The following is a 10574-nucleotide window of genomic DNA, read 5'->3' on the forward strand; positions in this document are numbered from 1 at the left end:
TAATATCTATTTTTGGGCATTTTTGTGAAGTCTTTAAATCTTAGAAGCAGACAGAGAAAGTGATGAGAAGATAAGAGGTCCTAACTAAGGCAAAAGACAGGAATGGAGAAAGATGGTCAACATATCTTGCATGGTGCCTCAACAGTCCAAAAGTCTAAGGGATAGGTAAAGGTAAGGTAAGAAATAGAATCTAACAGAAATATGCATGCTATGGCCAGGTGGAAATGGAAAACTAAATAAACTTTGCATACACTATTTCTATTTGACATGATGAATAATGAGAATAATGGTCAGCAACAAAATAGCACCATTGAGGGATGGTAGGCAACATACTTAACATCTAACTTATGAAATCTAGTAGATGCAGGGCTCTTGTCTAGAGTCTAGATCTACCTAACTACTAATTAATACTTAATTAATTATATTAATTTCTAATACTATAGATCAGGCATGTCAAACATGTCGTTCGGGGGCCACATGCGGCCGGAAACCAACTTGCATGCGGCCCGAATGGCCACCTAAAAAATTATCAAAATAATGTTAAACTATTAAGCTGGAAAATAAAAGATGACAAGCTACTTGAATTGAAAAATAGTATTTGCTAAACTGAATAATTGAGTCTGCATAGCTGCCGAAGTAATTTGTCCAGAAAAGATTGAAGTATTAAAAAAAATAGCGTTAACTAGGAACACTGTTGCTGATATAATAAATGACGTTTCAATCAGCTTGCGTGAACAATTTAAGAACAAAATAGATTCTGAATTATTTTCATTGGCTCTCAATGAGTCAACTGATGTAACGGGTGTAGCACAGTTGGCTATATTCATAAGGGCATGTGACAGGAATTTAGAGATATACGAGGAGCTACTTGTTCTATGCATGACGCCACAACAAGCGATGATGTTTTTGAGAAATAACAGAAGGTGATATTGCAGTACAATTTACCTTTGGTAACGCTAGCTAGTCTAACAACGGATGGCGCACTAACCATTATGAATTGGTTTCGATGCAAAGCTACTTTCAAAAATAAGAGAGACTAATGCTAATTTTAAATTTGCTCATTTTCAGTACATCATTCACCAAGAAACATAACGCACAAAGTAATTACAATTCCAACATGTCATAAGACTGGTTTCAGTCACAATCAATTTTATTCGTGCCTGTGACTTAAATCATCGCCAATGTTCAATGTTTCTGGATGACATTGGACACGAAGTTTGCTGGCTCTCCTGTCATAAAGAATTGAAGAGATTTGTTGTACTGCGTGAAGAAATTGTATTGTTTCTGAACATGACAGGTGAACCAGTTGAACTGACGAATGGGTTCAGGATTTGGTATTTGCAATTGATCTCACTGGTCACCTGCAAGACTTGAATTTGAAACTTCAAAGTAAAGACTAAATTGAAATTGTCACAACTGCGTGTGATCATGTGAAGTACTTTCTCAAGCAAAATTACGACTGTGGATAAACCAAATATAAAGAGAAAATCTTGTTCACTTCTCAACATGTCAGGAACTAAAAAGATTAAATAGGGATACAACATTTGGTAAATATGTCTTACACCTGGAATCGTTAGTAAATGCTTCCACTGGCCGTTGTCATTACTTAGTTTCATACGAGCAAAAATTTTCGTTGTTTTATCTCCATTTTCATATGCTGTTAATGTGCAACAAGAGCTGATAGAATAGCAGTCAGATTCTTTGTTGAAAGTGAAGTATAAAGAAGCGGCTGCGTCAAAATTAAGTTGCGGAAATTTGCTGCCCGAATTCTAGCTATTTTTGCAAGCACTGGTCTCTGTAAACAGTTCTTTTCTATAAGCTACAAATCACCTCACCGTTCGAGATTATCTGATCAAAATTTGTCGTCAGTGATGATAGTGTCAGTGGCAAACAAACTTCCACTCGAAATTAATAAACTTGTATTCCAGAAAGAGATCAAGCATCAGGACAAAGAAAAAAAATCATAGTAATTATTAATTACCAAACAGTACTACAAATTTAGCTAACTAAGTCACAGGTATGCCATTAATTAATGTATTCTCTTGTATTGTTTCTAATTAACATAAAAGGAGTAAGCTGATTTGCAACTGATTTTTTGGCTGCGGCCCCTCAGGTCATAGTAAGTTTTTCATGCAGCCCATACACCTTAACGAGTTTGACATGCCTGCTATAGATGGTATAGACATAGAATCTAAATCTATTAATAGAGATATGATCTAGAATCTAGAGATCAAGATACTAGAAAAGACAAGTAGATCTAGAATTTAGATTTAGTCATTGCACTTCTTTCTACATTGATTAGATCTAGTCTAGATAGATCTAGAACCTAAATCTAGAATAAGATCAATAAGTATAAGCTAGATCTACACTCTTGATCTAGAAAAAAGAATAAATGATAGATCTGAAGTGAGTGTTATTGATCCCGTGGATCCTCTACAAACGTAGGCCAAGATCTAGAATGTAGAGAACCTAGATTAGACAGTAGCCAGATAAGATCTACTCCCGTATAATAAGTAGATCCATATAGATCTAGATCTAAATCTATAAAGATCTAAATCAAGATCTAGACGTCTAGATCTAGTTATAATACAGTGTTTTGAATCAGTAGCATTTCAAAATTTTTGATTAAAATGAATACTGCAATCAGGAATTCTTTTTTTTTGCATTCGACTTTTTTAAAGCTCCAAAATAATTAATTTCTAATGAACTTTAAAAAAAAAAGTCACGATGGTGTAGTAGCTAACTGAACGGTACCAACCCAACGCTCCCACCATTCTTGCATTGTTCATTTCTAGACTACATCTAATTACTATTAAGAACCAATCAATGTATAGATCGGGGCGGAATGTGTTCACCCCACCTTTTCTGTTTTTTTTCCCCCATAGGACAGATAGCGCAAACTCCGTGACCACTCGTAAGATAGTTTAGAGGGGGAAAAAAAAGAGATGAAATGCGTAACGCAACGGGTTAAATTCATATTTACGGTCATATTTGGGAGATTTTGGGCAATGGTAGGCAGGTCTGATGTTTATATCAACAAAGTGTAAAAATTTGAATCTTACTGAAATGATGTTGTAAAGTAGATAATAATGTCTTAATCTTCTAAAACATTTTCTGCAAGAATAAAATAAAGAATCATTAGCAATTTAACAAACCTGTGAAGGTTCAAAATTAGGTCTCCACCAGTTTCCTATTGTGTCTTCAATCACCCAATCCATTGGAGCACCATCTTGTCTACCTAGAGTCTTTAAAGAAAATTAGCAATATTATGTAATATGTTTAGTATTTCCATTATAAATATCTGGATTTTAAATCTTAAATCTTTTAAATTTTAAAAGAAAAAAAAATTCATTGTAATTTCTGATACAAACCAATCTGAAAAATTTACGCTATTCTAAGGAATATATATATATAATATGTGAAAACAACACAAGTTCTTTTTATTTATTTAATTTTAATAGTAAGAATGGTATTTAAGAAGAATCTAGCTTATGACAAGTACAAGTCAAAATCAACCTCAGTTAAAAGTCTTTTCAGTCCTTCAACTTGGTCTTCAGATGCATTCAGTTCACCACCAGGTCTGTAAGAAATATCAAGAAATGTAGTAGGTTACAAATATATATATATATATTTATCTTTCTTATTAATGTGTCTCTTTATTAAAAAAAGTGAATGGTCACAAGGTTAAGACTACCTCAGATAACCATATAACAACATTCCACCCATTAGAAGAAGAGATATACTGTTACAACTTGAATAAACTAATTGTTATCTACTTTTTTTTTTTCTTTTTACAACAGCACATGCTATTAAGGTGTGTGAACAAGTCACAATAAATAAAAACAAGTAAAAGAGAAACTGAAAAAAGTTACACAACAAACATTAGCTTCTATTATATAAAAAAAGATAAATTGGCATTAGGATAAAATTCAATAAAACTGATTTAGGCTTGTTTATCAAGCTCTTCTTGTTGCTAGAAACAATTTTTGCCCATAAAAAAAATATTTCATCAGTCTCCCCAATGTATGCACTTGATTGTTTTTAAGTAATTAAAGATATATCAGTACTGATATGTGTTCTATACAGTCATTCTTTTCAAACAGTTCAAGTGAGTGCTAGTAAAAAGAGCAATAAGAAGCAATGTATTACAAACCAAGAACAGGCACATTTTGTTTTTACTTAGCAACTAATCAGCTAGGCTAATAATAAATAATTACTAAAAGTTGCTAGGAAATTTTCGGATAATGTGAGTTACATAAAAACGTCAATGGGTGTAATGAAATAGTTCACAATGCTTCTTGTCTATGAGTAATTTTATTATAACAAAATAAGAACAAATAGTGAAAGCTTAAGGGTCAAGACTTTGGCTTCACATAGGAATCATTCACTACATTGACAAACCTTTTCTTATAAAAAGGGAAGCAAAATTATGTGTTAATCTAGTAATGCTTGTTAATTTAAGACTCTAATGATCATTGGTTTTCCTGGCTCAGGTAACTACTCCATACTCTAATAGCACTAGGGAAGAAAGAGCACTTGTGTATACTAATTGATTCCAGTATGTGGAATAAGAAATGTGCCTTAATCTTTGTGTTTCTGTGATTAATTTTTTAGGTTGTGAGTTACACTTCAGTTTGTATCTTCTGTCTTTGAGAATTTAAATTCAATCATTTTACTAATGTTACTCTAGTCAAATGCAAACAGTCATTTATAATAAGCCACAAAGCTGTTTTGCATCTATCTTTCTTTTATGTTTTCTCTAGTTGAGGGGTCCCATACAGGACGCATATTCTAATATTGGTGTACCAAAATTAAATACCATTTAAGATATGCAAGAGCATGTATGAAACATTTTTTTTTTAAAAAGAAAGCGAACTTACAGTTTAAAGAATGTGGTCCCTAGTTGAAGGAGCAATACATGAGGGAGGCCATGTTCATACACAATCAAAACGCCCTCTACTGACCGTCGCATGCCAATTTTATCAAACTCTTCACGCATACGCTGAAACCTGGCTGGAACAGAGCTGTCTTTCTCATAGAGTGGTTCTTTTGTCCCAAAAGTGTAATTGTTCAGTGGATACCTTCAGAAAAAAACAAAAAAAAAAAACTTTTACATATACTCTAAAATTTAAATGACCTCTGACATGAAATATTTTCTTCTACTATGATTTTAAAAAAAATGTGACCAGTGTAGGAAGATATGTTTATAAGGATTTGCGCATATATAAATCATCCTTGACATTATTAAAAACAAAGGTTTGAAAGAGCTCTTTTTGTTGGTTGATTTACACTTTAGACTCTAGTGTATCATATTTAAAACAGTTGAAGAATTTTTTAAAAAACTTCTTCCAAATACTGACTCCAGAACTTCAGGATTTTTAGGTAAATTTTGATTAGCACAAATGAAACTTTTTCAATTAGACATAGTAATTGGTAATTAAAAAAAAAAAATTTAATACATGGTCTAAACCCTTTTTAATTTTTTAAATTATGATTTTCTATGCACTTGGTATCTTGTAGATCATTTTGAAAATTTTGTTTAAGATTCTATTTTACAATGAATAAAGACAGCAGTTCCTATTTGTATGGATGTGTTTAATGCAAGCAGCACAATCTAAGTCATACAGCCAGTGGACAACGGCTTTGTCTGCATGAAATGCAGGAAAATTTGCAGGTGGCAACTGGATTTGCGTGGTCATGTGAAATACTACACTCATCCTTAATCTTCGGAACCAAAGACATTAACATTTAAGTCATAATGACATTACAATATTGTGTTACATTTAATTCAATTAAATGTTACTGTACAAAAACAAATCAAATTAAAAATTTTGTCAGCATCAAATAATGATACAGGACTTGTTATCTAAACGTATATATAGTAGCTTCTTATATTAGGCACAGCTCATCAAATTCTCCTTTTAGAAACACGTCGCTTTTTTTGTTTATAATTAATTTGTTTTTATGTTTGGAGCTAAAAACAATGTTTCGGGACAGTGCATGTCCAATTTAAGATAAGTTCCTGTATTTTTGTTCCGCTTTTCCAAAGCAGATGGCAGTTTTTTAGATTCTCGGTAACCAAGTATGTAAAGCTATTGTTTAAACCTCCCCCGGCAATTCATACCCATATAAGGGATGAAGGCTATATTATGAGCCTGTTTGATCGTAGGCTGGTGGATCTATCAAAATAAGCTTCCAAACATCTTTAGAAAGACATTCCAATCACATTCATACTGTTAGCTGTTAAATAAAATTAAAAAAGGAGGTGTTTCAATGAATAATAATGAATTAAACACATTCTCCTATAGTGCACAAGGCAAAATCGTAATAAGAAATATTATTGGGATTAATAAATCTATGATTTTTTTCAATAAATAAATGTGACCTAGATCGAGATATCTAGAATATATAATTTATGAATGAAAGAAAAAGTGCGGGCTGCTAATTTGAAGCCAGAGACCATGCCCACTGCAGGTGATCACGCCAGGCGAGCGCTGGTGGTGAGGAGAGGTATACACTAAGCGTGTAGTGTCACAACCTATCATACAGGCAGTGGAGGGAAGGGGGAGAGAGTCATGAAAAGAATTATAAGCATCTATGGGAGGGAGGGGATGTAACAAAACGAACATCCAAATTATGAAAAGAAGAGGGTCCTTGGATGGGAATTAAAAGAAAGAGACAGAGAATACATGTAGCCTAGTTGAAAATATCATGTTTGTTGCATTATAATAATTAATTTATAGATCTATAATTATATAGATTTATTTCTGTTTCTACACATAGATTATATAGGTAGGCATATATATATATATATATATATATATATATATATATATATATATATATAGAGAGAGAGAGAGAGAGAGAGAGAGAGAGGCAATATACTATAAATACATATTGCAGAAGTGAATCTACTTCTTTTAATACAATCTAAATAATTTTTAATTAACACAGATATAATTTATTAGCAATAACATAGTGGTGTTTCTTAACGGTGCTCGATGTGTGCTGAAGGAGAAAGCACAAAAACTGCGTTTATTATAGGAGCATGAAGTGACCTGATTTATTTTAAAATAAAATCTTGACTATGAGTGGTAATTCAAAGAAACACAGCTATTTTTATAGTCCTTTAGTTGCAGAATAAGAATCTGCTTTCAGTTTTTTTGTAAGTTAAACCGTCACCAAATAAAAAAATAAAATAAAAATTTGACCTAGTTCCCGAATACGATGTGCCTAATATAAGAATCTACTATATATAATTTATATAAGGACACAACAAAATTAGACACTTTTTTCCAAAAAAACTGATAAGTATTTATGTAACTAAAACTGTACAAACTACATTTAATATGCTATAAAAAAGTAATAGATCTAGAATACATTTAGAAAGTACTAACGCTTAGCTTTTAAGATAGCTGAAGTAATAAATGAGATTTTCACACTTAATTTGGTAAATTTTGTACAATTTATTAAAATTACAGTTAACTGACAGTTAACTCTTAATTGTCTGACATTTTTTGATCTGATACACTCTGTATTCCGAGGCAGCAATGATGTATGCATCTACAACTACCTTGTGTTGTGACACACACATTTCATCTCTTTTAATTAGTTTCTTGCAGAGAAATAATAATACATTCTTAAGTGTCTTTCTGTGATTATTATGACATCTACCTGGTGGACTTTTCTGACTCTCAATTGCTCCCTTCTCTGCTTATAACTGAAGCCACAACCAGTTTCACCTATACTGTAGCTTACCAAGGGCTCTAGTTGACAAAAATACTGTCACCTCGCGTCTAGCACACTCACTCAGCTCTGTGATTGTGGCTAAATCTAAATTTAATACCTTATGATCTAGAATTGTCCCTCCCGCTTTTTTTTTTTCCTGGTACTGTGTTGATGATACCATGCTTAGTACCTATCTGATCATTCAGAAATCAGGTGACGAAGGAGAGTATTTGAGACTGATATCACACCTTGACCATGGTGGTTTATAATTGGACCTGGTCACTCAATAAATAAACACATCCTTAAGATGTTACACAAACAAACCAAAAAAAAAAAGTATTGACGATTCCAACACATACATGTATTTATTTCATGGCGAGTCTCTATTGTCACCCACTTCACTCCGTGAAAACATTTTTTTCATACAACTCCCCCCCTTCTTTTTTTAAATATATTTTTATTGTATCTCTCACACAAAGTCAGAATATATATATCTATGCTATATTTGGTTATAATTGACTTATGACAAGCAAATCTGAACAAATTAGATGGACCCCATCATTAGCACTATTGAATTTTGTAAACTTAAGATATAAAATAGGGGTAGATGTATTAATATTTGTTTAAATATGTATAATCCTAAGCTCCTTTTTTACATTTCTTCTGTATTTATAGACAATAAAATAGAAGAGATTACTACTTCAAAACAAAGGCACAGACGTCTCGCCAAGCACGGAACAGTGTTGGTTCCACTCCAAACACACCTTTAAGAACTCTGAGCCAGAAAAAAAGAAACCCAAGGATGTCACCTAATGAGTATATAGGGAATATAGAACAAACCTCAGAAGAGCGCAGAGGGAAGTTTTGAGTCATCAAAAAAAAAAAAAAAAAAAACTGTTATAAGGTAAGCGTTGATTTTTTTTTTTTTTATATAAAAAAAAAAAAATAAGTGCTTCATTTTTAAAAAGAAAGTTATTGTGTCATTAAAATTTGTATCTGTTTATTTGTAGGCTTAGAGAGAGAGAAAGAAAGAGAAAATTACATGAAGCAGCTAAGCTGGCAACAATTAGTTGCAGTCCTGCTGGACCATCAAATAAAGTTGGACATTCCAATCACACTTATACTGTTAGCTGTTAATTAAAATTTTAAAAGGAGCTGTCACAACGAATAATAATGAATTTAACTCATTCCCTTTCATTGGACACGGCAAAATTGTAATAAGAAATATTATTGGGATTAAGAAATCTATGATATTTTTCAATAAATAAACATGACCTCGAGATATCTAGAATATATTATTAATGAATGAAAGAAAAAATGCGGGTTGAGCTGGCAGTGAGGAGAGGTATAAACTAAGTGTGTAGCATCACAACCTATTAAACAGGCAGTGGAGGGAAGGGGGGAGAGTGTCATGAAAAGAATTATAAGCATCTATGGGAGGGAGGGGGTGTTAAGGTGTAATAAACAAACATCCAAATTATGAAAATAAGAAGAGGGTCCTTGGATGGGAATTAAAATTCATAAATTATATATTCTAGATATCTCGATCTAGGTCATGTTTATTCATTGAAAAATCATAGATTTATTAATCCCAATAATATTTCTAATTACGATTTTTTGCAGTGTCCAATAAAGGAGAATGAGTTAAATTCATTATTATTCGTTTGGACACCTTTTTTAATTTTCTTTAACAGCTAACAGTATAAATGGAATGTCTTTCTAAAGATGTTTGGAAGCTTATTTTGATATGCCCATCACGCCATCAGCCTATGATCAAACAGGCTCATAATCTAGACCTCATTCCTTATATGTGTGTGAATTGCCGGGGGAGGTTAAAACAATACATGGTTACAGAGAATCTAAAAAACTCTCATCTGCTTTGGAAAAGCAGAACAAAAATACCGGAACTTATCTAAAATTGGACATGCGCAGTCGTGAAACGTCAATTTTTGCTCCAAACATAAAAACAAATGAATTACAAACAAAAAAAAGTGACGCATTCAATGAAGGAGAATTTGATGGGGTGTCCAAAATATAATACCTTACTCTACTCACTACTGACTCTTAACTCTAGACTCTGTGAGTGTGACACTCTACTGTCTAGATTTCTAGATTAAATCTCTCTAGAGTAGTCTAGAGTCTAGCTAGACTGCTAGAGTGAGTACTCTAGACCTGAACTGCATTTAATCATTTAATGATTTTAGATTTATTATTAGATCTATCATTGAACTAGATCTAGATGAGTAGATCTATTAAATTTATTAATATTAATAATATTAGATAATAGATCTAAATAGATGTACTTAAAATGAAAATCATAATTCATAACTTGACATAAGTCTGAAGTCGTCTTCTAAAACTTCAAACTAACATTTTTTACAACGTATCCATTGAACTTTTAACAAGTGAAAATTAAAAAAACAAAGCAATTAATCAAATACATAAAATATGAAATGAAAAATTACAGGTTAATGGTTCTGTCTAGCGTTAAAGATGATGAACCATGGACAGATCTATTCATTTTATAGTTGGGCCAACCTGCAGCGGTGTTATCAGACCTTCTGCGTTCGTGAGTCGCCATCGTTAAAATTGTAAAAAACATTGACCATAGCTTGTTTACTTATTTTTTCTCACTCTAAAGCAGCGAAACGAAATAACATTTTAAAATTAACAATGTTTCATACATAGATTTTAGATCTACAATCTATAGATTATAAATTTTATATCCTAATTTTAAAGCTTGCTTTGCAAGAAAAAAATATCAAAACATATCTACGAAATGAAAGAATATAGAAAAACAATTTAATATTTTTATTCATTCTTACAAGAAAATAAAAAAATAAAAT

General features: G+C 32.0%; 1 protein-coding gene across 1 annotated transcript in view; it reads right to left on the reverse strand.

Annotated features, from left to right (window-relative positions):
* The window catches only part of LOC106060365 (cleavage and polyadenylation specificity factor subunit 5-like), a 28807-nt gene extending 18460 nt beyond the window's left edge, over positions 1–10347 (reverse strand). The window contains exons 1-4 of the mRNA XM_013218207.2: positions 10194–10347; positions 4881–5081; positions 3517–3580; positions 3156–3245 (exon numbers count right to left, since the gene is read on the reverse strand). Of these exons, the coding sequence (XP_013073661.2) occupies positions 3156–3245; positions 3517–3580; positions 4881–5081; positions 10194–10330 (492 nt within the window). The 5' untranslated portion in view covers positions 10331–10347. The remainder of the gene's footprint in view (positions 1–3155; positions 3246–3516; positions 3581–4880; positions 5082–10193) is intronic.
* Between the last annotated feature and the right edge of the window lie 227 nt (positions 10348–10574).

The sequence above is a fragment of the Biomphalaria glabrata genome, chromosome 7 (assembly GCF_947242115.1).
Source record: "Biomphalaria glabrata chromosome 7, xgBioGlab47.1, whole genome shotgun sequence".
Classification (NCBI taxonomy): Eukaryota; Metazoa; Mollusca; class Gastropoda; family Planorbidae; genus Biomphalaria; species Biomphalaria glabrata.